Source organism: Microcaecilia unicolor, chromosome 11, assembly GCF_901765095.1.
Source record: "Microcaecilia unicolor chromosome 11, aMicUni1.1, whole genome shotgun sequence".
NCBI lineage: Eukaryota > Metazoa > Chordata > Amphibia > Gymnophiona > Siphonopidae > Microcaecilia > Microcaecilia unicolor.
The window spans coordinates 32,631,499-32,659,228 of record NC_044041.1 but is presented as its reverse complement, the minus strand read 5'-3'; the positions used below and the strand labels follow the sequence as shown (position 1 = coordinate 32,659,228).

At 46.1% G+C, this 27,730-nt stretch overlaps 1 protein-coding gene across 1 annotated transcript in view; it reads left to right on the top strand.

The window, feature by feature from the left end:
• Positions 1 to 1,596: 1,596 nt before the first annotated feature.
• The window catches only part of LOC115479717 (aldehyde dehydrogenase, mitochondrial), a 59,392-nt gene continuing 33,258 nt past the window's right edge, over positions 1,597 to 27,730 (top strand). The window contains exons 1-2 of the mRNA XM_030217852.1: positions 1,597 to 1,857; positions 25,074 to 25,178. Of these exons, the coding sequence (XP_030073712.1) occupies positions 1,732 to 1,857; positions 25,074 to 25,178 (231 nt within the window). The 5' untranslated portion in view covers positions 1,597 to 1,731. The remainder of the gene's footprint in view (positions 1,858 to 25,073; positions 25,179 to 27,730) is intronic.

Below are 27,730 nucleotides of genomic sequence, written 5' to 3'. Positions count from 1 at the left end.
CTGGTACTGCAGACAGCAGTGGCAGAAAAAAAAAAAAAAAGCAAGCACAGGGCTGCAGCAGCCTTCAAGCATGTACTGTCAGTTCTGCCGGTCCGGAACTGGAAGTTGACGTCAGTGGGGGCAGAGGACCAGCAGAGCCAAACAGCGAATCCCTAAAGGCTGCTGCGGCTCTGCGCTTGTCTTTTTGTTGTTGTTGCGTCCACTGAGGACAGGGAGCAGACAGCCTTCGGGACTCGCAGAGGGGACTGCCAACAAGGTTGCATGAAAACAGGAGACGGGATGAAGTGAAAAAGGTTGAAGCCAGTCAGTCTCTCTCTCCCTTCCCATTCAAAACAAAGAAAGCAAACCTATGAGTTGCTGCATCCAAGCTGCCGTTCTTTATGGTTGGTTGCATTTTTTTTTATTTAATCTCACTTATATTTTTAAACATGCTGGTTTGTGCAGCATACAGATGTAAAAAGAGGAAGTATAATAACGGAATAACGTTTCATAGGTAGAGTAGTCATTTCAGGGGCGTAGCCAGACACCCAATTTTGGGTGGGCCTGGGCCCAAGATGGGTGGGCAGAACTCCACCTTTTCCCACAAGTGACTTGGTCTCTCCCTCTCTTGCCTGCATACCATATGGTCTCTCCAGTGGCGTTGCTAGGAGGGCTGACACCCGGGGCGGATTGCCAATGTGCCCCACCCCCCCGGGTGCAGCGCAACCCCCCCCCCCCCGGCGAAAGAACCCCCCGTTACTTCCTGTTCCGGGGCAGAGGGAGCACAGAATGAACGTAGCAGACAGGCGCGCGGCACCTCCCCAGCGGTGTGCACCCGGGGCGGACCGCACCCACCGCCCCCCCTAGGTACGCCACTGGGTCTCTCAAAATTCCCCCCCCCATTACCGTTTAAATAGATTTTCACCGGCAGCGAGCAGCAACTAATACACACTGCTCATGTTGGCCCTAAAGCATGTATCAGTCGCTACTTGCTGCAGGTGAAGATCTATTTACAAGGTATGCAGGAGGGACAATTGTTGGGAGTTTTCGGCTGGTGGGGGCTTGGGAAGAATGCCTGCCAGCCACATCATAGGTGTGCTGCTACTGGATGGGCCTGGGCCCACCCTTGGCTACGCCACTAAATCGTAGTGTGTCATTTGGAGGGGCTGGTTATATTATAGGGACACCCTAGCATTGTCGTATTTGTGCAGAGAAAAAGATGGAGACATGTGGAAGGGGTGCCACGAAAAATTGCTCGGACAGGAAGGGTGCCCTGAACTGAAAAAGTTTGGGAACCACTGGTCTGCATCTTGAAACACCATACGCTTTTTAGGGTTAAAGGAAAGGAGATAAAGTCCTGAGAGCTGGCAGGCTACAAGAGGAACCGCTGCTGTTTTTTTTCGGCCAAGATGACAACACTAAGCAGACAAACAGATAAGACACAGGCCATCATCTCTCTATCCCTTTCCCAACCGCTAATATATACCCCTAAAACTCCACTTCTGCACCCCTGACCCCACCCCAATTTCCCATTGGGTCTGGGCCGACCATGACGCCACCTGATTGGGTTCCTCCTCTTGTATTAGTGTGATTGGCAGCGGAGTGGGCGGGGCTTCTGCAGCTGAGTCTTGTTTGCAGAAGTAGGGGGAGGTTAGGGAAGTGCTTGATTTTAGTTCTTGGGGTAGATTTCAGATTAGTTCGATTCCTTCTTTCTTTCTTTCTTTGTCGTGGACGCTAGCTTTCGCCTTAAAGATGCTCCGGACGGTTGTAGGGAATTTGTGCTCCAGGGTCTCTCGCTTGTCTTATCCGATCCACTGTAGATTCTCGGCTGCAGCTATTCCTGTTCCTAATCCTCAGCCGGACATTCAGTATAACAAGGTAGGTAACCGTTAAACGGAGGTACAGACGCCTAAAAAACAAAACAAAACGCTTCTTGCATTGGAGAATCTGGAAAAGAAAGTGCTTGTTCGGACTGTTTCTCTGGTGAGAGGCTGGGGGTGGTGTTTAGTAAACGTCTGATAAATTGTACGCCATATTCTCATGCCAGGGTGAGAAGTGAAAGTCCACACGTTTCTTTTTCAGAGCATGAATTATGCCCTATTGACTCTGCTGGTAAAAAAAAAAAAATTAAGTTCTTCTAAAATTAGCAGGGTTAGCCTTTGAAATGCGACGTTTTTGGAGCTCGTCCTCATATTGTAGAACTAGGGGGGGGGGGGGGGGGCAATTTACTAAGCCTTCTTCCTCTCTCCCCCAAATTCGGTGCCTGCTGCGAGGGGGGGGAGGAGGGAATTTAGCAACCCAGACGCCTGGTGACATGACAGTCTGAAAGCATACATGTCAATAGGATGATAATAATATATCTGTGCAATTCTAATTTAGATGGGTTTTTTTTGTACAGTTGAATAATGTGTTTGTTATAATGGCTCACTAGAGAGAGGTTGCTTTGCTTTGAGGCCCCTGCTTTTAGCTCCTTTAGGGTCCTTGTACTAAGCAGCAGCAAACACTAGCGCGCGCTTACTGTGGGATACGCTCAGGTGGCCTGTGGTAAGTTCCCAATTGGCATGTGCTAATCTGCATGATTTAAAAATAGTTTTGTGTGGAGGGGCGTGTCTACGGCTACTACTACTGCTTATCGTTTCTAAAGCACTATGATGTACGCAGCACTGTACACTTGGAACATGGAGACAGTCCCTGCTTAACAGAGCTTACAATCTAATCAGGACAAATAAGGGGCAAAGAGTAGCGAGATTCCGTGCAGAATCCCAAAGAGTAGCAAGATTCCGTGCAGAATCCCAAGCACTACTACTACTTATCATTTCTACAGTGCTACCAGACATACGCAGTATTGTACTAGAGAGTTGCACGGGGACAGAAATCTAACCCATCCCCACCCAGCCCTGCAAGAAGTTAACCTGTTCTCACCCAGTCCCACATTCCTGTCGGCTCTCTGTCTTTCTCTGGGTTTGAGCCACAGCACTGCAGACAAGGAAGGAACGGACATTGGAACACTCTGGTGCTCACATGTAAGACTTCTCTGATTCACTGGCACTGTGTTCTAAGAGATCGCCACATGCACGTGCCAGTTGGTCAGGTGACATCTGATGGTCGTGCGCCTATGTCAGAGCTGAGGTCTGCACATCAGCCCGGGAGTAGAGAGGATTTATAGTAACGTGGAGGGGCATAATCGAATGGGGCGCCCAACTTTTCCTGAGGGCATCCTTGCAGGACGTCCTCGGGAAGGGGCGGGGAAACCCGTATTATCGAAACAAGACGGGCGTCCATCTTTTGTTTCGATAATACGGTCGGGGACGCCCAAATCGTAACATTTAGGTCGACCTTAGAGATGGTCGTCCCTGGTTTTCAGCAATAATCAAAACCGAGGCTGCCCATCTCAAACGACCAAATCCAAGCCATTTGGTCATGGGAGGAGCCAGCATTTGTAGTGCACTGGTCCCCCTCACATGCCATGACACCAACTGGGCACCCTAGGGGGCACTGCAGTGGACTTCACAAATTGCTCCCAGGTGCATAGCTCCCTTACCTTGTGTGCTGAGCCACACTCCCCACAACTGTACAACACTACTATAGCCGTAAGGGATGAAGGGGGTCACCTAGATGTGGGTACAGTGGGTATGTGGTGGGTTTTGAAGGGCTCACATTTACCACCACAAGTGTAAGGTGGGGGGGGGGGATGGGTCTAGGTCCACCTGCTTGAAGTGCACTGCACCCACTAAAACTGTTCCAGGGACCTGCATACTGCTGTCAGGGAGCTGGGTATGACATTTGAGGCTGGCAAAAAATATTTTTAATGGCTTGTTTTTGTTTAGGGTGGGAGGGGGTTAGTGACCACTGGGGGAGTAAGGGGAGGTCATCCCTGATTCCTTCCGGTGGTCATCTGGTGAGTTCGGGCACCTTTTTGAGGCTTGGTCGCAAGAAAAAATGGACCAAGTAAAGTCGGCCAAGTGCTTGTCAAGGACGCCCTTCTTTTTTCCATTATCGGCCGAGGACGGCCATGTATTAAGTATGCCCCAGTCCCGCCTTTGCTATGCTTCCGACACGTCCCCGGGAACTTTGGTCATTCCCGCGACGGAAAGCAGTTGAGGACGCCCAAAATCTGCTTTCGATTATGCCGATTTGGGCAACCCTGGGAGAAGGACGCCCATCTTGCGATTTGTGTCGAATGATGGGCGCCCTCTCTTTCGAAAATAAGCCTGATAGTAAATGACAGCAGATAAAATCCGGATCGGTCCATCCAGTCTGCCCAATAGTCACAATCATTATCAATTCATGATTAAATCAACAATGAATGTGATATTATATACTTGATTATGGTCTTTCTTTGGCATTTCTGGGACATAGACCATAGAAGTCTGCCTGGCTCTATCCTTATTTTCCAACTGCTGGAGTTGCTGTCGAAGCCCAATCCAGCCTGTTCATCTTCTCATTTGCGGGGGACAGACTGTAAAAGTCTGTCCAGCACTGTCCTCATGTTCTAGTCCTAAAATTGCTGTCTAAACCCTTTCCAGCCCATCCTAAACCAGATTGCCATATATGAGACACAGACCATACAGGTCTCCTGGTATCGGTCCTAGTTCCATCACACCACAGTCACCATCTAAGTGTCTTGCGACACATCCACACACATGCAGCCATTTAAGTTTAGGTTTTTTATAACTTCCATTTTCTAATTAGAGATCCTCTGTGTTCATCCCATGCCTTTTTGAATTTCATCACCATTTGTGTCTCTACCACCTCCTTAATGGAGACTTTCCACATCTGTGCTGTTAAAGCAAGGAGGAGAAAGCACTCAAAGGACCTGGTACTCGGTAGGTGAGAGGCTGGCGCAAGTGCAGCATACACTTCTACGGGAACCCCACAGGAACTGCTTCCGTCCCCACAGGAACTGCTTCCGTCCCCACGGGAACCCAGCAGGAACTGCGTCCGTCCCCACGGGAATCCCACAAACCCCAGGTCTCTATATTGTACACTTGAACATGAAGAGAGAGTCCCTGCTTGACAGAGCTTACAATCTTATCAGAACAGACATTCAGGGCATTACTAAGGTGAAATGATAACAGACATGGGGGCAGAGAGTGGGTGTTCCAGTACTAATCGGCGCATCCACAATACCGCGTGCTAATCGATCAGCTCAGGATTACTGTGGGAGCCCTTACCGCCCACAAAATAGGTGTTGGTAACAGCTCTCGTGGTATAGTTTTTTTAATGGCTGTACACTAATGGCAACATGAACGAATGAAAAAGATTCTTTAAATGTTTGTTTGTAAGCAGTGAGATAGATTATAGAAAGGGAGGAAAAAGCCTCAAGAAGCTCCCAGCTAATAGCTGAGAGGAGCAGGGCTTAACTATGGTTAGACATTTTTTGGATTCTTTTTTTCCTTGTTTATTTTGCAGTTTCTAACATTACCGAATGGCCATTAATTGAAAAACAGAAAATTGGCTGTTTTCTGGATGCAGTAAAAATGGCCTCGGCGCATGGGAAAACCTGCATAAGGGTAGGCTAAGGCCAACTTTTACTTTTAAAAGAACACCTTAAGACTTCCTCATTTCACTAGTAAGTTGTTTTCAGCTTTAAGGTGTGTTTAATTGGCAGAGACACAAATCTGTCGAGTCCTCTGATTTGGTAAAGGAAAACCTTTGCTCTTTGTTTCTTTAGCATAGTAAACTCCACAGTGAAAACCGGTTTAATCCTATTTACCAAATAGCTAAGGCTTTGTGCTGCTTGAATTGGTCGCCATTTGCAAATATGTCTTGGTTCATGAATTGTATTATTTTTTTTTTCGTATAATGGCTATGGCCTGTGAATTGTGGGTACACAGGCGAGTATATTAATTTTCAAATGTAGGGGTCCGTTTGCTAATACGCGCTAAAGTTTAGTATGCATTAAATGTCATGTAACCTATCCTATATAATAATTCTCACCTCCAACGTTCTATGCTTGGGACCGTGGCTCCCTGGCTGCAAGTGGTCTGCGAGGCAGACACGCACGGACGTCACTGATGTCAACACAGCTGATTCCAAGGCAAGGGGAGGAGTAGGGAAACACGCTGCGCGTGTTTTCCTACTCCTCCTACTGCCTCGGAATCAACTGTCACCCCCCTCCCGCGCTATGGCCCCCTCGAAACCCACCCCCTCCCGCGAACCTGTCGATCCCCCCCCCCGGAACGCCGAAAACTGCCGCCACCGCAGCCGCTGTTGTTGTGCTACCTTCCCTTCCCGTAGGTTCTTCAATCATCTTCTTAGAAAGTTTAACTCCGTGCGTCTGACGTCAGACGCACGGAGTTAAACTTTCTAAGAAGATGATTGAAGAACCTACGGGAAGGGAAGGTAGCACAACAACGGCGGCGGTGGCGGCAGTTTTCACTGGCACGGGGGGGGGGGGACGACAGGTTCACGGAAGGGGGGGTTCAAGGGGGCCGTAGCACGGGGGGGGGGGGGGGAATTGCCTGCCTAAGGCCCGTTTCCTTGCCTACAGAAATGGGCCTTTTTTACCAGTAGGAATATAATGTGCTACATGGCATTTAGTGCATACTAAATCTGTTAGTATGCCTTAGCAAAAGGATCCCTCCATAACAGGTGGTTCTCAGCCTTTCTTCGATTGTCACGCATATGACACAGTGTTCCATGTGTGTGACACACTGAAAATTACAATTTGGCTGAACAACAACAACAAAAAAAAAAGCATAAATTTCTCTTCAGGCATTTTTAGCCCTGAAATGATACTCTTAACAACATTTTATTTTTTATAAACTATTATTAAATGCTATTTTGATCACTGTTAAATTGTATATTCATTAGATTCCAGCAAGGATTGCTTCTATTTTTTTTTTCCGTTACATTTGTACCCTGCGCTTTCCCACTCATGGCAGGCTCAATGCGGCTTACATGGGGCAATGGAGGGTTAAGTGACTTGCCCAGAGTCACAAGGAGCTGCCTGTGCCTGAAGTGGGAATCGAACTCAGTTCCTCAGTTCCCCAGGACCAAAGTCCACCACCCTAACCACTAGGCCACTCCTCCACTGTTGCTACTATTTCAGATTCTACATGGATCACCAATGTACGTGCAGGACGTCAGACTCACAGAAACAGAAGCCTGCGCAGCCTTCTACATGGAATGTTGCTAGTGGAATAGCAACATTCCATGTAGAATCTCCAATAGTAGCAACATTCCATGTAGAATCTCCAATAGTATCTATTTTATTTTTGTTACATTTGTACCCCGCGCTTTCCCACTCATGGCAGGCTCAATGCGGCTTACATGGGGCAATGGAGGGTTAAGTGACTTGCCCAGAGTCACAAGGAGCTGCCTGTGCCTGAAGTGGGAATCGAACTCAGTTCCTCAGTTCCCCAGGACCAAAGTCCACCACCCTAACCACTAGGCCTCTCCTCCACTCAGCGCAGCAGGCAGGAAAGAACATGCCTCCCCACAGAGGCTACCAGACTACCAGGATCCCTCAGGTAGGACTTGGCCAAGCAGGGGTGGGTGGGGGGTGTTGGGCATTGGCTGGGTGGGGGGCCCAGACCACTCGGTCTGTCCCTGCCCGCTTGACTACTTCATTCCTTTCTTGCCCCTCACATTTGGAATAACCTCCATCCTCTCTCTGAATCTTCCTTAAAACATTTTTTTGTCTTTAAAGACTTGGCTTTTTAAACAGGCATTCAAGCGACCAGAAATCAGCTGGGTTTTCTTCTTCCCCCCCCCCCCCCCCCACCCCACCATGTGACTATTAAACTTTCCTGTCTGACATACAGTCTTGCCAGCTAGAGCGGTCTAGCAAGTCATAGTAAACTATAAAAAGAGCACATTTCCCTCACATCTAACAGCTGCCAAAACCTAATTAACCCCTTGCGCTCCCAACGGGGGGGGGGGGGGGGGAGAGAAAAACCTCCTCATTCCACCACAGAAGATGGCTCGTATATAATTGGAGCCAGGGAAGAAGCCGTCTCCACCCATCCAAAATGTGTCCGCACCCATATCCACAGCCCCAAAAGATGCTTCATAAAGGGATTAGTAATATCCTGCCTTACAGCTCTCCTCGCTGTTTTTTATTTATTTATCTAGATTTTGCTCACACCTTTTCCAGTAGTAGCTCAAGGTGAGTTACATTCAGGTACGCTGGGTATTTCCCTGGCCCTGGAGGACTCACAGTCTAATTTTGTACATGAGGCAATGGAGGGTTAAATGATTTGCCCTAGATCACAAGGAGCAGCAGTGGGAATTAAACCAGCCTCCTCTGGTTGTCAACACTGGTGCTCTAACCTCTAGGCCACTCCTTTTAAAGGGAAAGCAGCAAAGAAATCTTGTTCCAGCTGGATCCTAGCTTTCTCTGGGTTAATTTCCCATTCCAATAATTGCCGCAATTGAGAAGCAGCATAATAGCAGGATAAATTGAGAACCACCAGCCCTCCCAAGTCTGTCCACTGTTACGGAATGGAGCGAGACATCCTAGGCGAGCCCCCACCCTAAATAAATCTATTAACCCCTGGAGGTGATCCGAAACTGCCCCCAGAGCTGCCAGAGACAAAATCTGGAACAGGAACAAGACAGGGTAAAATGTTCATTTTGATTACGACTATATGGTCCCACCAGGAAAGCCAGATACCCTGCCATCTACTCAGATCAGCCTTAATTCTATTGATTTTAGCTTTGTATAGTTCATGGAATAAGTGTCCCAGCTCTTGAGTAATCTGCACCCCAAGGTAGCGAAAGCCCGCTTTTGCCCACTTAAAGGGAAAGGCCTGCTTCAAGAATTCCTCCTCTTCCTCCCCAGTGGTAATTCCCATGAGTTCCTTCTTATCCAAATTCACTTGAAACTCCACTATCTTGCCATACTCCCACAGTTCAAGAATTACTGGTAGCGTGAAGCGAGGGGATGCCACCTATAACAAAAATGTCGTCTGCAAAAAGCACCATTTTGTGTTCATAATTGCCCACCCGGTAGCCGCTAACATCCGCCTGAGCCTGTATACTGTGAACCAATGGTTTTAATAGACAAAGCGAAGATCAGATGTGACAATGGGCACCCCTGCCTCATACCCCTCTGAATAGGAAAAGATGCTTTTTAACCCTAGCTGAAGGCAATTCACATAGTTTCCGCACCCAAGGGCAAAGGTGGTCCCCTATAACCTGGTTGAAAGCCTTTTCAGCATCTGTCACCACTAACATCAGTTTTGACCGAGACGGCCGTGCCCACCCCCCCCCCCCCCCCAAGTCACATTCAAGGTGCGCTGGATATTATCCGCCACCTGACATTTGAACACACAACCGGACTGATCAGCGTGCATCAAAGTGGGTAACCTCCCCGAAAGCTGCTGAACTAGGATCTTTGCTACTAATTTAATATCTTTATTGAGCAGTGAAATGGGGCAGTGTGACCGGCAGACTGAGGGGTCCTTCCTTGGTTCAAGTACAACTGTAAAACATGCTTCCCTCATACTAGATGACTAGAAAACGGTAACGGAATTCAAACATGCGTGGGGTAAGCATAAAGGAATCCTGTGCCGAAGGAATGGATCCTCAGAAGCTTAGTCAAGATCGGGAGGCGGGGCTGGAGGTTGGGAGGCGGGGATAGGGCTAGGCAGACTTACACGGTCTGTGCCAGAGCCGGTGGTGGGAAGCGGGACTGGTGGTTGGGAGGCGGGGATAGTGCTGGACAGACTTGTACGGTCTGTGCCAGAGCCGGGGTTGGGAGGCAGGGCTGGGGAGGTGGGGATAGTGCTGGGCAGACTTATACGGTCTGTGCCAGAGCCGGTGGGTGGGAGGTGGGGCTGGTGGTTGGGAGGCGGGGATAGTGCGGGGCAGACTTATACGGTCTGTGCCCTGAAGACGACAGGTACAAATCAAGGTAAGGTATACACAAAAAGGAGCACATATGAGTTTATCTTGTTGGGCAGACTGGATGGACCGTGCAGGTCTTTTTCTGCCGTCATCTACTATGTTACAAGGAATTACCCGACACTAAGCCATTCCTGACTCTTCATTATAGGGCGCCCACCTCAACTAGAAAAATTTGTTTCATCAGTCATACAGTGTAGACTGATGTTTACTGAGGGGGGTCTTTGTGGTGGGGGCTTAGCTGTATTTACTCTTTTATTTAAATTATGAACTGTATTTGTCTTGTTTATGTTAATGGCTTAGTTATGTATTAGATCTTCTTATTATGCCTGTGTTTGTTGTGCTCCACCTAGAAGACTATGGATAGAGTGGAATGTAAAGTTTTAAATAAATAAATAGAATTTAGGCATAAACCCCCTGGAGACTTGCCACTCTTAAGCTGATGAATGACCCACTCCACCTCTTGAAAGGTGATTGGGGGCCTCAAGTAACAACTGAATTCGCTCCAAATAACTCCTAATATCCTCCTTTGCATCATCATCCTCCTGGTACAGTTTTTTGATAGTGTTCCAAGAATTCGTGTCTTATCGCCCCATCAGTAAAATAAAATAAAACAAAGCTTCTCACCCTGTATTAGACTGTCTGCACTCTCTAAGACACAATCCAGCATGGGACCAGATTTATTAATAGGGTGCTATATCCTGCTTTGTCACCTCGTCATCACTTGCTCCACTCAGCGCGGGATCCTCGTCATCTAAATCGGAGCGTGCCGATGCCGTCTTAGCCAGCAATCTTCTAGCACGGCTCAACTGAGAGCACCAGAGGCTTGATGTTGAAACTTCTCTAGTCGTTTTCATGCAGACATGGAACATAAAGGTCTGAGGAAGGTAAACAATGACTTTGCCTAACAAATGAAGGGGAGTAAACTCTAAAATTTATTAATGGCCCCAGCAGAACTAAGCCATTAAATGTCCATAACCCTCCGATGATGTTGCTTTCTCCTGTGTGGTGTGTGTGTGGTTTTTTTTTTTTTTTTTTTTAAATAGTCTGGCTATATATATTTTGTTCTATACATTTATACACATTTGACATGGATTTTATGTATATTGTACATTAAATTGAACAGAACACTAGTTTGTTTTTTTTAGTTTGTACAAGATTATGTTACTGTTTGTGTATGTTTTGTAATAAGTGAGAGGGTCTGTTTAAAAAAACAGATGTGTATCCTCATTCTCATCTCTTTAATCATTTGGTCTGGCCCAGAGGAGAGCAGGAGGAGGAGCACTGGTGTTACTGCTTTTCAAGCCACTACTGGATGAAAAAAACAAAAAAACAAACCCTTCCCAGTTTATTCACATAATCTGAGGGCCAGAAACAATTCTGTTGCTCCTGTCCTGTTCCTGCTGTATATACCAAGTGTAATGCCCCCTCAGTTTCTCTAGTTGGGGCCTGTCCTGGCAGGAGCCCCCACTGGGGAAGCTTCATCAGTCCCTTGTATGTGTGGTGATAGGCCTCAGTCTTTTCAAACTCTCTTTTTTGCTCTTTGGTTCAATCTTTAGTTCTGTCCAAATTTGATTACTGTAACGCTAAACAAGCCTAAAAGTCTCTCATCAAAAAAACTGCGTCTTGTCTTGCATGTAAAGCCCCTTGATCTCACCAAGTCGGCTTTTCTTTTAATCAAACGGCATTGGCTTCCAATAAATGCAAGCATTACCTTTAAGCTATGAGTACTTGTTTATCAAATTTTATTTGGTCTTTTAGACTTATACGGTCTGTGCCAGAGCCGGTGGTGGGAGACGGGGCTGGTGGTTGGGAGGCGGGGATAGTGCTGGGCAGACTTATACGGTCTGTGCCCTGAAGAGGACAGGTACAAATCAAAGTAGGGTATACAGAAAAAGTAGCACATATGAGTTTATCTTGTTGGGCAGACTGGATGGACTGTGCAGGTCTTTTTCTGCTGTCATCTACTATGTTATGTTATGTTACCTAACTATTTGCAATACTTGTTAGATTTACATTTACATAATGCTCATCCGAGGACGTTGAGCAACGATCTTCTCTTCCATCTTCCGTGTTGTACAAATCTTTGTTACAGTTGTAGTCATGGTGCAAGCTTCATATACCAAGCTCGCATTTCACCTCTGTATATGTGGAGGAGTCCCTCGTGTGGTTTGTACTAGAGAGTTGCACAGGGACAGAAATTTCACCCATCCCTACTGGAACCTCCTCCATCCCTGCCTGTCCCCTGTATTAAAGTAACCCTACTTGTGGTAAAATAACCCAACTTTTAACAGTGGCCCATATAGATAAGTTCCCGTCTCGGTGCTTATGGGTCTTTCATTGCTATCGACCATAGCCATGAATTTCTTTACTGCTATTATAATTGCCATGGCACAAGGAAAGGATAGGTAGGCTGGCCTGGCACGACACCCCGCAGAACCTGCACCCATCCCCGTGGACCTGGAGGGGATCCTCATGGGAATCCATGGGAACTGCAGGATTCCTACTAACTCCGTTCCCGGGCAGCTCTTTAGTTTGCACTTCGGCAGTAGTTGCTGACCCCAGAGTTCTTTTTATAGGACAGATTAGTGGCAGTAAATTTTACCAAGGGATACTGGCAAAGGTAAAGTTTCTGAATAGGTCCTATAACAAGAATGAACCTCATTAATAAACCGCAGTATGGTGGGTGATCTCCGTCTCTCAATTTTACTGCTTATGCGTTATTATTATTAGGTACTTGCATTGTGCGACAGAGAGCTTCTACATCAATGCCGAAGGATTACCTTCCATTAGCACAGTCTGGTCATGCAAGATAATGCTATGATCAAATCAAGGAGCCACAGAGGATAATGATATTCCTAAAGTATATCAACTGTAGATACCCTCATTCAATTCTGAATTCTCTATTGTGATATTATTACCACTTATAAACTCTTACAGATCAATGGAAGAAAAGCCTCAACAGACTCCTCTATCTTGGGCCCAATGTCCTTCCAACTACGTGGAGCGCTTGCTGTCGTCATTGGCACAAAAACCTCCATAAGTGTGTTTTTCTTAATATAGTTGATATACATGCAAGATTATCAATAGAAATCAAACAAAATAAAACATGGAAAAGAAAATAAGATGATCCCTTTTTTATTGGACATAGCAGTGTGCTGCTGCGGCTAGGAAAGCGAATAGAATGTTGGGTGTTATTAGGAAGGGTATGGAGTCCAGGTGTGCGGATGTTATAATGCCGTTGTATCGCTCCATGGTGCGACCGCACCTGGAGTATTGTGTTCAGTACTGGTCTCCGTATCTCAAAAAAGATATAGTAGAATTGGAAAAGGTACAGCGAAGGGCGACGAAAATGATAGTGGGGATGGGACGACTTTCCTATGAAGAGAGGCTGAGAAGGCTAGGGCTTTTCAGCTTGGAGAAGAGACGGCTGAGGGGAGATATGATAGAAGTGTATAAAATAATGAGTGGAATGGATCGGGTGGATGTGAAGCGACTGTTCACGCTATCCAAAAATACTAGGACTAGAGGGCATGAGTTGAAGCTACAGTGTGGTAAATTTAAAACGAATCGGAGAAAATTTTTCTTCACCCAACGTGTAATTAGACTCTGGAATTCGTTGCCGGAGAACGTGGTACGGGCGGTTAGCTTGACGGAGTTTAAAAAGGGGTTAGATAGATTCCTAAAGGACAAGTCCATAGACCGCTATTAAATGGACTTGGAAAAATTCCGCATTTTTAGGTATAACTTGTCTGGAATGTTTTTACGTTTGGGGAGCGTGCCAGGTGCCCTTGACCTGGATTGGCCACTGTCGGTGACAGGATGCTGGGCTAGATGGACCTTTGGTCTTTCCCAGTATGGCACTACTTATGTATTTATATATTAGCTTTCGAAGGTTGCCCTTCTTCCTCAGATCGGAAATAAGCAAATGTGCTAGCTGACAGTGTATATAAGTGAAAACATTCAAGCATTACTATGACAGTAAAATAGATACCATTGGAGATTCTACATGGAATGTTGCTACTATTGGAGATTCTACATGGAATGTTGCTATTCCACTAGCAACATTCCATGTACAAGGCTGCGCAGGCTTCTGTTTCTATGAGTCTGACGTTCTGCACGTACGTGCAGGACGTCAGACTCACAGAAGCAGAAGCCTGTGCGGCCACATTGGTGATCCGCAAGGGCCGACTTCTACATGGAATGTTGCTAGTGGAATAGCAACATTCCATGTAGAATCTATAGAAATCAAACAAAATAAAACATGGAAAAGAAAATAAGATGATCCCTTTTTTATTGGACATAACTTAATACATTTCTTGATTAGCTTTCGAAGGTTGCCCTTCTTCGTCAGATCGGAAATAAGCAAATGTGGTAGCAGATAGTATATATGAGAGAAACATCAAAGCATTACTTTGACAGTCTGACAGAGTGGGAGGGTGGGGGTATGCATGGGGACATCAAAGCATTTCATTGATATTCTAACAGGATGGGTGTTGGTAGGTGAGAGGAGGGTAATAAACAGAGAAATACAGCTTTATGGTTTATAATGGGTTAGAAAACCCAGATCCTTATTAAGTCCTGTTTGTTGTGTGTCAAAAACATGCAAGATAATGCGCATTAATGAGGCTTTTATTTTCTGACAGCATTAAAGTTGTTGCCTAGCAATTTTCTGCTACGTATAACAATTATCTGTATCTCTTTGGGGATATGTAATATTTAATTTCCTCTTGACAGATAAACAACTGTGTAGGAAACCAAGGATCTGAGAGAAGAAAGTATCTGTTGTGCACAGATCTCATGACTATCATGTTTTAATAAACACAGTAGCTGTCTGAATAGCTCCAATTTGAAACAGTTACTGCTGTGATTTCAGGGCTAAAAGCTGACAGGCTTAGGTCTTGCTCCTTCATGGTGGTATAAGAAAGATTGCCAAGTGAAAATGAGATTATGTTGATCAATAATATTTGTATGCCTTATCAAGTTGGAAACCACATCCAATGAACTTGATCTCACACCTTCCCATCTGGCATGCGTCAGATGAGGAGCCAGAGAATCGCTGTTTCTCTGAAGTTGGAGTTGCCAGCTGGCCTTGTTCAGATTTCTCAAGGTTTTTGGCCTCTCAGCAGGGATAGGATATTTCTTGACTAGAGATTTATTGCAGTCATTCTTGACGTCCTTCCCAACCTCAGCTCACTTGTTTCCATTGTTTTCTGATATTGGTAAGTCACAGCTTGTTCTGTCTTTCTATGTTTTCTGGAGATGAGCTAAATTTTAAAAGGTGGGATCCAGTCTGAGCGTTAATTGCCAAAGTTCCGTCTAGCGCAGTATCCATCTTCCAGCAGAGGCCAAGCCAGAGAGTTCCTAAAAGTAGCAATATTACATGTTACCTACCCCTAGGGATAAGCAGTGACTTTCCTTAGGTTTACCTTGACACTTTTTGGACTTTTTGTCCAGAACTTTATCCAAACCTTTTTTTTAAACCCAGCTGCGTTAACCCATTTTTATAGTGTGCAGTTAGGTGGCAATTAAGTTTTTAAGTTTAGGTGCTCAAAATGCTTTTACCATTTGTTCTGGCAGTGAGTTCCAAAGCTTAACTATGCTTTCAGTAAAAAAAAAAAAAAAGTCTTTTGTTTTTAAAATGTACTACTATGTTACGTCCCCCTAGTCTTCGTCCATAGTGGGTGGACAAAATTTGCTTCTCAGTTTTGGCCAAAACTGTTGTGCCCCAGGCCTACCTTAAGAAGTCTTTGTGGTCTAGTGGCCTCTTAGGACAGGGAGCAATCCTCACTTGATCCTGCCCATGCTGTCTGCGCAGCCAAAATGGTTGGTGCGACTTCCCAGGCCAACCTCGAGGCAGCCATTTTGAAATTGTTGCTTCCTATGTCAGTTCAAATGTCCAGTTGCTTCTGCCTAGGTTGGTTCCAATTTCAAAATGGGGGGGGGGGGGGGGGAGGAGGATTTTTCAGTTTCAGCTGAAAATGCACTGACACTTTCAGCCAAAACAAAACGTGGCCAAACCCGAAACTGAAATTTGGTCAGCCTCTACCTGTCCACTCCACTCGTGATTTTTTAGACTTCTGTTATATTTCCCCTCAGCTGTGTCTTCTTCAAACTGAAGAGCCCTAACTTCTTTAATTTTGCCTCATCTGAAAGGGGTTCCATCCCCTTAATCGTTTTGGTTTCGCATTTTTGCATCTTTTATAATTCTGCTAATCTTTGAGGCTAGCTAATTGTTTGAATTACAATTCAGTTAATTTCCAAAAACAAGGAGATGGGATTAAAAGTAAACTATAGGTCTTGGTCTAGTTTCCATAAGCATAAAATGGGAGGGGGAGGGAAATGCTTTTTGAAGAAGGCTCCACCTCCCTAATCTTAAGAACTCTGCTCCTTTTGTGTTCTTCTTGAGGGGAGGTTGCTAAAATCTGTCAGCTGAGATATAGAAATGAGCCTACTCCCTGAATTGGGTTCCAAGCTTCTCAGAATTGCATCCTTTCAATGCAAAAATTGGTTCATCTCTCTCTCTCTCTCTCTCTCTCACTACTACTACTACTTGACATTTCTAAAGTGCTACTAGGGTTACGCAGCGCTGTACAGTTTAACATAGAAGGACAGTCCCTGCTCAAAGGAGCTTACAATCTAAAGGACAAATGTACAGTCAGTCAAATAGGGGCAGTCTAGATTTCCTGAAAGGTATAAAGGTTAGGTGCCGAAAGCAACATTGAAGAGGTGGGCTTTGAGCAAGGATTTGAAGATGGGTAGGGAGGGGGCTTGGCGTAAGGGCTCAGGAAGTTGATTCCAAGCATAGGGTGAGACGAGGCAGAATGAGCGGAGCCTGGAGTTGGCGGTGGTGGAGAAGGGTACTGAGAGGAGAGATTTGTCCTGTGAGCGGAGGTTACGGGCGGGAACGTAAGGGGAAATGAGGGTAGAGAGGTAATGAGGGGCTGCAGACTGAGTGCATTTGTAGGTAAGAAGGAGAAGCTTGAACTGTATGCGGTATCTGATTGGAAGCCAGTGAAGTGACCTGAGAAGAGGAGTGATATGAGTATATCGGTTCAGGCGGAATATAAGGCGTGCAGCAGAGTTCTGAACAGATTGAAGGGGGGATAGATGGCTAAGTGGGAGGCCAGTAAGGAGTAGGTTGCAGTAGTCAAGGCGAGAGGTAATGAGAGCGTGGACGAGAGTACGGGTGGTGTGCTCAGAGAGGAAAGGGCGAATTTTGCTGATGTTAAAGAGAAAGCCAAGTCCTGTCGCTTCTATCTGCTGGATATGCACAGAGAAGGAGAGGGAGGAGTCGAAGATGACTCCGAGGTTGCGGGCAGATGAAACGGGGAGGATGAGGGTGCCATCAACTGAGATAGAGAGTGGAGGAAGAGGAGAAGTGGGTTTTGGTGGAAAGACGATAAGCTCGGTCTTAGACATGTTCAGTTTCAGGTGGCGGTTGGACATCCATGCAGCAATGTCGGATAAGCAGGCCGATACCTTGGCCTGGGTCTCCGCGGTGATGTCTGGTGTGGAGAGATATAGCTGGGTGTCATCAGCATAAAGATGATACTGGAAACCATGAGATGAGATCAGTGAGCCCAGGGAAGAGGTGTAGATTGAAAAAAGAAGGGGTCCAAGGACAGATCCCTGGGGAACTCCAACAGAGAGCGGGATGGGGGTGGAGGAAGATCCATGAGAGTGTACTCTGAAGGTGCGGTGGGAGAGATAGGAGGAGAACCAGGAGAGGACAGAAACCTGGAACACAAATGAGGACAGTGTGGCAAGAAGTAAATCATGATTGACAGTATCAAAAGCAGCGGATAGATCAAGGAGGATGAGGATGGAGTAGTGGCCTCTGGATTTGGCAAGGAACAGGTCATTACAGACTTTAGAGAGTGCCGTTTCTGTTGAGTGTAGAGGGCGAAAACCGGATTGAAGCGGATCGAGGATGGCAGAGGAGAGAAAATCAAGGCAGCGGCTGTGAACAGCACGCTCAAGTATTTTGGAGAGGAAGGGTAGGAGGGAGATGGGGCGGTAGTTGGAGGGACTGGTAGGGTCAAGTGATGTTTTTTTGAGGAGAAGTGTGACTACGGCGTGCTTGAAGGTGTCAGGGACAGTTGCAGTGGAAAGAGAGAGGTTGAGGATATGACAGATGGAGGGGGTGACAGTATGAGAGATGGTGTTAAGTAAGTTGGTGGGGATGGGATCAGAGGATCAAGTGGTGTATTTCGAGGAGGAAAGAAGGAGGGCGGTTTCCTCCTCGGTGATATCAGGAAAGGAGGAGAAAGAGGCCTGGGTTGGTTGGTTGAGGGAGAGGGTTGAAGGATGAAGAGGAAGAGGTGCCTTGGTAGTGAACTCAAGGTTGATCTTTTGCACCTTGTTGCGGAAGTAGTCAGCCAGTGATTGAGGTGAGAGTGAGGGGGGGTGGGAGCGGAGGGCACTTTGAGGAGGGAATTAAGGGTGGCGAAGAGACGACGAGGGTTGGCGCGGAGAGAATTGGTCAATTGGGTGTAATAGTCCTGTTTGGCAAGGAATAGGGAGGACTGGAAGGAGGATAGCATGAATTTGTAATGAAGGAAATCTGAATGGGTACGAGATTTCCTCCACAGGCGTTCAGCAGATCAGGCGCAGGAGCGAAGGTAACGGATGCAAGGGGTCAGCCAGGGCTGAGGATTAGTACGTCTTGTGGGACGGGAGATGGATGGTGCAAGGGTGTCCAGAGCAGAGGAGAGAGTGGCATTGTAAGCGGAGACGGCCTTGTCGACAGACTCAGAGGACATGATGGAAGGGAGGAGATTAGAGATAATGGAGGGTAAGGTGGGAGGGTCGACAGCCTGGAGATTCCTGGAATTAGTGGTTAGTGTTGGGCGGGACTGCGGGGGAGGGTGATGCAGTGTGAAGGTGATCAGGTGATGGTCAGAGGGAGGAAGAGCTGAGGCGCAGAAATTAGAGGGTGAGCAGGTAGAGGAGAGGACGAGGTCAAGACAATGGCCGTCTCGGTGAGTAGGGGTGGTGGAGCATAGCTGGAGGTTGAAGGAGGATGCTAGAGTGAGGAACTGAGAAGCGTGAGGGTCGGATTGGTCATCAACGAGTATGTTAAAGTCTCCGAGAATGAGGGATGGGGATGAGGGCTCAAGAATAACGGAGAGCCAGGCATCGAAGTCGGTAAGGAAGGAAGATAGGGACTTATCAGGGGGGTGGTAAATGACTGCAACTCTGAGTGGCAGCGGGTAGAATAGACGGATGGCGTGAACTTCAAAGGATGAGAAGCAGTGAGACTGCGGTAGGAGGAGAGGTTGAAAACTGCAGGAGGGCGAAAGTAGTAACCAGACGCCGCCACCGCGGCCAACTGAGCGGGGAGAATGGGAGAAGAGAGAGCCTCCATAGCATAGGGCCGCGACTGAGGCAGAGTCATCAGGGGTGAGCCAGGTTTCAGTTAGGGCGAGGAGTTGGAGAGAATGGGAGATGAAGAGGTCATGGGTAAAGGAGAGTTTGTTGCAGACAGATCGGGCATTCCATAGGGCGCACGAGAAGGGGAGGGAAGAGGGGGAGAGGAGGGGAATGGGAATGAGGTTGGAGACATTCCGGAGTGGAATATCTATCTATCTATCTATCTATCTATCTATCTATCTATCTATCTATCAATTGACCATTCAGCCTTGGCTTAAAAGGCCTTTCCTAGAGCTGACCTGACGCTCAGATGCAGTGCTGCGCATTGTTATGTTTGGAGGATCCCTTGATTCAGTTCCTAGCTCAGGTCTTCTAAGCCTGGAGTTGCAAGGGCCCTGTTCACAGCCCCTGGTGGGGGAGGCAAGAAGGGTAACATCAGCAGAGAGGACATCGCATTGCTGGGGTTCCTACAGGACCCCACTGTTCAAGCAAGGCCAAAGTATCCTGAAGATCTCCAGAGTTCAGGGTGTCTTTCATTGTTTTTTCAAAATCTGAGTTTCGGCAAACTTTCTTCAGCTGCCCCGGCCACTGCTCTGTTTCCATCTTTGCATATGCCCCAGCTTCATACACAGACCGGGTGCACAGACAACAGTTGCCCAGGACAAGTCTCATGTTTCAGGGGTTTTCCATAGCTGTACGCCTTTCTCATTTAACAGCCGCCCGAGCTGCGGTTTATGTTTGTTCTGCTTAAAATCTGTGGTGCTCGTTTTTTCCTTTGTGAAAATTCGCTCATTTACTTTTTATCTTGAAGTCAGCCCTAAGTTTCAGCTCTTCCTGTTTCTCTCTGTGTTATTTTTCTGCGGCACCACCAGGAGCAGTTCAGCACTACCGGTGTTACTCGTTACCTTCTTACACACCTCCAAGCGCCCGACTGGATTTTTGTATTATTCTCCATCTTTTCTAAGCCACTCGCCCAAGAAATGTGTAACATAATATTTGTGTTTATGGCAGTTTTCCTGTTTGCTCAAGTGAGGATTAGCACAACGAGCAGTTCCTGATTTTCTTGGTTTTGTACTAGTGCGATTACCTTGAACTCTCTAGCGTTACCATTGTAAGAGGGCCATAACTTATTTGCTGCTGGCAAAGGTCCAAAGTTGAATAAGTGTTTTGTACCTTTAGGATGACTGTGTCTCTGTTCCACTTCGCTCATTATACTTAATCGAGAACATAACACAAGGGGTGTGCTTTTAAGGCTTTTCAGAATCTGGGTGCGGTTTCCAGTCCCTTGAGTAAATATGCAACTGTCCTCTTTTGAACCCTACAGTTCTTGATAGTTTTGTTGTTCTGAGGTCAAATAAACTCCGCTTAAAGTTAACCTGAGTTCAGGGAGGCTAGAGCACACTGATGTCATTGTATTTGTATATATATATATATGTTATTTTTCTTTTTGTTTGTGAGTTATGTTAAGTGTGTCGGGACATTTTATTGGTAAGCCTCAGTGAGTGTAGTCTTGTACTAGATGTGCAGCTTAGAGAATGACACGGGGACAAAGTTTGTTCCCATCTCCGCGTGCTCTGGCCTCATCTGCAGAAGCCTCACTTATATTTAAATCTTTTTATTAAAGTATAAAAAAAAGTAATATTCTTTGCAACTGCTGTTCATAAATCAGAGTGGCCTAGTGGTTAGGGTGGTGGACTTTGGTCCTGAGGAACTGAGTTCGATTCCCACTTCAGGCACAGGCAGCTCCTTGTGACTTTGGGCAAGTCACTTAACCCTCCATTGCCCCATGTAAGCCGCATTGAGCCTGCCATGAGTGGGAAAGCGCAGGGTACAAATGTAACAAAAATAAAGTAGATACTATTGGAGATTCTACATGGAATGTTGCTACTATTGGAGATTCTACATGGAGATTCTACATGGAATGTTGCTAGCAACATTCCATGTAGAAGGCTGTGCAGGCTTCTGTTTCTGTGAGTCTGACATCCTGCACGTATGTGCAGGACGTCAGACTCACAGAAGCAGAAGCCTGCGCGGCCACATTGGTGATCCCTGTAGAATCTCAAATAGTAGCAACAGTGGAGGAGTGGCCTAGTGATTAGGGTGGTGGACTTTGGTCCTGAGGAACTGAGTTCAATTCCGGGCACAGGCAGCTCCTTGTGATTCTGGGCAAGTCACTTAACCCTCCATTGCCCCATGTAAGCCGCATTGAGCCTGCCATGAGTGGGAAAGCGCGGGGTACAAATGTAACAAAAATAAAATAGATACTATTGGAGATTCTACATGGAATGTTGCTACTATTGGAGATTCTACATGGAATGTTGCTAGCAACATTCCATGTAGAAGGCTGCGCAGGCTTCTGTTTCTGTGAGTCTGACGTCCTGCACGTATGTGCAGGACGTCAGACTCACAGAAGCAGAAGCCTGTGCGGCCACATTGGTGATCCATGTAGAATCTCAAATAGTAGCAACAGTGGAAGAGTGGCCTAGTGGTTAGGGTGGTGGACTTTGGTCCTGAGGAACTGAGTTCGATTCCCACTTCAGGCACAGGCAGCTCCTTCTGACTCTGGGCAAGTCACTTAACCCTCCATTGCCCCATGTAAGCTGCATTGAGCCTGCCATGAGTGGGAAAGCGCGGGGTACAAATGTAAGAAAAGAAAACAATAATAATGAGCAACTATAATAACCCCACCAACCACCACCCTCTACCCTTCCAACCTCAACAATAGCTGACTTCTACTATCCCAAGGAATCTACTCTGTTAAAATGTCCAGGGGTACAAAATACAACCTACTCTGTGTGCCCTAGCAGAGGAGAAATATGCCTTTTGAAACATCCACAGATTTAAAAAAATCACGTCATCAACAATTGCAGGATTCAGTCTAGCTTTCCCGTCTTCCAAAGTTCTTCTTGCAATAGAAAATATCTTTTCAGAATTTATACTGGTTAGCAGAAATACACAGGATCCCCCATGCAAATTTTGCCAGTTGTGGCCAGCACTTTTTTTTGCTTGTTTCTCCAAAAAATGAAAATATCGTCTGCATCACTCGACATAAATAATTGTCCAATTCATTAGCAGCCTTGTACAGAATGATATGGGGATCGTTTGTCCCCGTCCTCATGTCATACTGCAGCTTGGTTTCATATTTGTTTCTGGGAGGAGGCTTGTCAGGGGGAGGTGCTCCTGCAATCAATGCAGCTAAATTACTGTGCACTGGCGCATGGCAAAAACGGCCCATATCACTACTGCAGGGCCCTTTTTTAAATTTTTTTATTTTTTTAACTGCAGCTTAGTAAAAGGACTCCGTGTGTTTTGTTTTTTTCTGGGAGGAGTCTTGTCGGGGGAGGTGCTCTGTGATAATCATAGTAACATAGTAGATGACGGCAGAAAAAGACCTGTATGGTCCATCCAGTCTGCCCAAGACAAACTCATATGTGTATACCTTACCTTGAATTTGTACCTGTCCTTTTCAGGGCACAGACCATATAAGTCTGCCCAGCAGTATTTCCCGCCTCCCATCACTGGCTCTGGTACAGACCGTATAAGTCTGCCCTCCCCTATCCTCGCCTCCCAACCACCACCCCCTCTTCCCCCCACCTGCTCCGCCACCCAATTTCAGCTAAGCTTCTGAGGATCCATTCCTTATGCACAGGATTCCTCTATGCATATCCCACACATGTTTGAACTCCGTTACCGTTTTCATCTCCACCACCTCCCGCGGGAGGGCATTCCAAGCGTCCACCACCCTCTCCGTGAAAAAATACTTCCTGACATCTTTCCTGAGTCTGCCCCCCTTCAATCTCATTTCATGTCCTCTCGTTCTACCGCCTTCCCATCTCCGGAAAAGATTCGTTTGCGGATTAATACCTTTCAAATATTTGAAAGGTGCTCTCTGATAATCAGTGCAGCTAACATTACTGTGCACCAACTGGCTAACAGGATTACCATTTGAGCCCTTGCCGCCAACAAAATGAGTAGCAGTAGGGGCTCGTGCGGTGTGTGTGTAATATATATATATATGTATATATATATAATAACTTTTTTTTTTTATTAATGCTTGCTAGTGGCAACATCAGCACCTTTTCACCAATACAAAAAAGAAAATCAGCCACTTTTTTCCACAGCTTAGTGAAAGGGCCCCTTAAGCTATAAATATTGAGGTTTTCTGATATTTTATCAAGCAAAGGAGAGAGGGAATTCCAAAGTAGAAAAGCATCAAATAGTGCTTTTTTTTTTTTTGTTGTTGTTCTTCTAAGGGCCTCCGGGGTTAAATAGCAATTCTTTATTAATTTTACGTAGATTTGTATATGTTGTAGATATTTACAACAAAGCCCTGACACAGGCAGGAATGCTGAAACACGGCCCATGTCCGGTCTTTGGATAAAGAATTGCTATCCTAGCTCCGGAGGCCCTTAGTGCTTTTTTTTTTTTTGTTCCTTCATCTTATATTTTATCCACCAGAAATAAGAATTTGCCAAGAATTCCTCTGTGCTTTAAACTTGTACATTTTATGGGTGATTTTAGGGGCTGGGAAGTAGAGGGTGCTGCTACTTGTGCTAAATTTAAGCTTTGCCTAAAGGTATGAGTATATTATTGCACAGTGGTGGCAAAGACACAGATTTAGGTGCAGACACAAAATGCTTGCCATTTTCCTCCCGATTACTTAACTTCTGGAAGCTAACTTATTAAAGCCCACTTCACCCCATCAAGTCTTCATTGTCGTTGTCGTTCCCCCCCCCCCTCCCCAACCACCATCACCTTTCACTCCTTCATATGTTCCCCTTGCTGGGTAAGGGTCCAAAAGTCATTTGAATCAGTGCTAGGTCCAAGCTTTACTCCTAAGATACCTCCATTTATACCCCAACTCCCACACACAGGAATGTTGATAATGCCTGCATGGTTTACTTTGAATTCAGAAGATGTCTAGTCTGACAATTCCGTAGGATTAAAAAGTGTGGTTCTGTGTACAAGAACGGTGTGCTAAAGTCCAGAAAAACCTAGGTTGTCATGAACTTGTTCATAGTTGTACTGTTTGCAGAATTCTGTTGTACGTGTCATCATTATCCACCTGCCTGATCAGCCCTGCAGTATAAGGTAGACGGTTGTTATCAGAAGTGATTTGCTAGAACAGAGATTGGGCAGAGAGAGAGAGGGCACTGAAGCTCTTAAAAGTGTAATTTTGGAAGCTTGAATGCTAAGGTCCCCCTCATGGGATACAAGTACTTTTCCATGTTAGTGGTTGAATTGGGTTTTCCATACACTGCCAGTACAAACTTTCTCAAATCAGAAAATTTTGATTTCCAGAGTTGGTAACTCGTATATGCTAGTGTGTTGTGTGTGGGGGGGGGGAACCCACTTTAGATAAACCATGCATGTGTCTACAATGAGTTTATGCCCTATAAGCTGTCCTACCCGTTCACGTTGGTAACTCGTCCTGAGTGGAATGCGGAGGTCTGGGCTTCTGTACTTTTTGTCCGCATATGAAATTTCCTGTTTGGAAGTGTTGTGACCCTTGGTGTACAGTAAATGATTCTGCTTTTGTCTCCAGTCGATATGCTCACTTTTACGTCTGCACATGACTGAGAGATGTGGTGTATCTTGATGCACAATTAACAAAATATTTTTTGCACTTTTATTTAACCATTTTGGTACTTTGTGATTTCTGGTGGTCTATTAAGCCTTGTAATAAAACATAAACAAACCGGGTCTTGTTTTACTCCATTGCATGGAACTGGTAGTCTTGCCTTTCTGTAGAATAACGGGGATGAGAACTCCATTTGTTCAAAGGAATAAAACCAAGACCGACTTGATTAGCGTTATTTAGAGACTTGTTAGAAATCTTTCACGTGCTAAATATTTCTCTCCTACAGATTTTCATAAATAATGAATGGCATGATTCAGTCGGCAAGAAAACCTTCCCCACAGTTAACCCGTCCACTGGAGAAGTCATCTGCCATGTTGCCGAAGGAGACAAGGTAAGAGGAGGCGGGGGGGGGGGGGGGGGGGGGGGGGAGATTTCATTTAGTTAATTTGTGACCTTGTACATTGAGGTGGATAAGGAAACAGGGAGGTGGATGGTGCCTGACCTCAAAAGAGTTGTAATTCAGTTGGGTTTTGAGGATATTCCATGAATACCTATTAACTTTGCAGCTCCTGGGTTGGACTTTTTAGCCATTTTGTAAATTTGTGCTAAAGATCAGCCTAAAATTGAGGGATTGTTGATGCCAGAGTGGATTTTTTATTTTAAATATGATTTTCTGTTTTCTTTAATCATAGTATACCAACTTGAACTTGCCAATCGAGCACAACATAATTTTTCCAAGAATCCTTCATCCTCTCAATTCATTGTTGAAGATTTCAACAAAGCAAAACACTCCTTTTCCAATTTATATTTCTTAAACCTCATAGCTGTTAATTTATCCCAATCTCAACTTCCATTGTTCTAAGCTTGGGGGTTTCTGCTCGTTTTCGCCAGCCCCTAATAAAAAGTTTGCCTGAATCTTGACAGTAAATATTGCCTACACCTTTCTCTGAATTTGGAGACCTGAACTTTTGTATCTTGGGGCATGTCCATCATATGAATATACTTGAACGTGCCTGTCATCCCCTGCCACTTCCTCTCTCTGCCCCCCCCCCCAACTCCATGTAGTAATCCCTTGAAGTAGTGGAAAACATACCTCTGTGAACAAATTAGGTTTGGATGCTTATCCCTAAACTCTAAACTCTGATCACAAGCCTTGGTTATCCAGGTCTTGTCCTGTTTTATTTAATATTTGCTGCAAATTAGTTAGCAGGAGACTGGCAGAAAAAGCAGGCTGTAGGGTTTGGGGGGGGGGGGTTTCCCCCTTTTTATCTAAATTCTTGGGGATATTTTACAGTGAAATTTCTTTATGCAAAGAAGATCAGTTCAGCTTGTTCTGTGTACAAAAGGAAGTGGCGGCCCATTCACTGCGCAAGGGAGGGAATGGGGCAGGGGCTGGGCTGGTCCAGGACAGGTCACATCCGCCAGTTTCAGGTTTGGCTTTGGCTGAAACCAGATGACAAGTTTCAGCCACAGATTTGGTCTCAGCTAAAACCAAAGAAAACTGATTTCATTCGCCCTCTAGCAGCGGCTGCATTTGATTATTGCTTCTCTGCTCATTTTTGCATTTGTGTATCTCTTTCTATGAACCCTCATGCTTATCTGTTCAGCATAATACTGCAAACCTCAGCCACATGAATACTGATGCCCCGATGATCAGGAGCCCCACATCGTTCCAAACGGTGCTCTAAAATTAGCACCGGAACAGTGCGGGGCTTTAACGCCCATATGGATCACGGCTAATAGCATACAAAGTTAAGCACATTATTAGCTCTGCGGGAGAATTGTGCCTGGACATGTGCCCAAGGAACAATCCTCCCTCAGAAGTTGTTTGACACGTCCGGGCTGTCAAAATCCTGGATTTTCTCTTGGACCTGTCAAACCTAAGCCCAACCCCAAAACACAAGGCCTGGAGGTCCAGTGGACCTCTAGACCACCCCCCCCCCCCCCCACCAAAACACAAAAACCCTGTTGTTCCAGTGAGAGTGCTAGCTTCCCCCTCCAATCATTCTCCATCCTCCCCCTACCCCACTGAACAAAAATGCCCTGGTGGTCCAATGGGACTTCTATCCCTCCCGGCCTGGTGGCCTATCTTGTCTTAGTAGTAGTGGAGGGACTAGCACTTCCTCCCTCCTCTTCGGGTGCTTCTTCAAAATGGCGGCGCTCTGCCTGGTACATCCTGGTATGTGCTGGGCAGGGCTTAAGCATTATATGGAAGTTAAGCCCCGCCCAGAGCATCCCACGATTCACCGGGCAGGGCAGCTCCATTTTGAGTAGGGAGGGAGTACTATTTCCGCCCTCCTCCAACTACTACTATGATGAGGTAGGCTACCGGGGGTGGGGGGGATGCCAAGAGGGACGGATAGCAGTTCCACTGGATCACCACATTTTTGTTCAATGTGGAGGGATGGGAGGGGGTTTTGGTGGTTGGGGTGGCCTGGAGGTACACCGGACCTCCAGTTCTTGTGTTTGTGGGGTTGGACTTAGGTTTGACAGGTCCGGGAGAAAATCCCTGACCTGTCAAACCTCTTCAGTGGGTCTCCCTCATTCCTCCTTTGCTGGCAAACCCGAACACCAGCTCTGAGCAGGCGTAGGGTTTGCGGCAGGAGCAGCGACCTTGTTTGGCGTACTGTCTGATGATCATGAGGGAGGAATGTGGAAGACCTTCATTTGCGTTCATTTGCTTGCAATTAACTGGCCAGCTCTGATCATCAGGCAGGAACAAATGTGTGCGCTAGTAGGGCGTTATTGATCTCTACTGCCCACGGTTCACGTGTGTGATTTGTTAATTTTTTTTGTTTTTTTTAACAGGAAAAGTAACTGGTCTCTTAGAATTATTTGACAAGAGTCTGAAATAATTGCTAGTGACTTCTTTCTTGCACCGTCCGTGAGCAGTGCACGTGCTTACTTTGACATTGCAATTATTTTATACCCCGGTCTTCAATT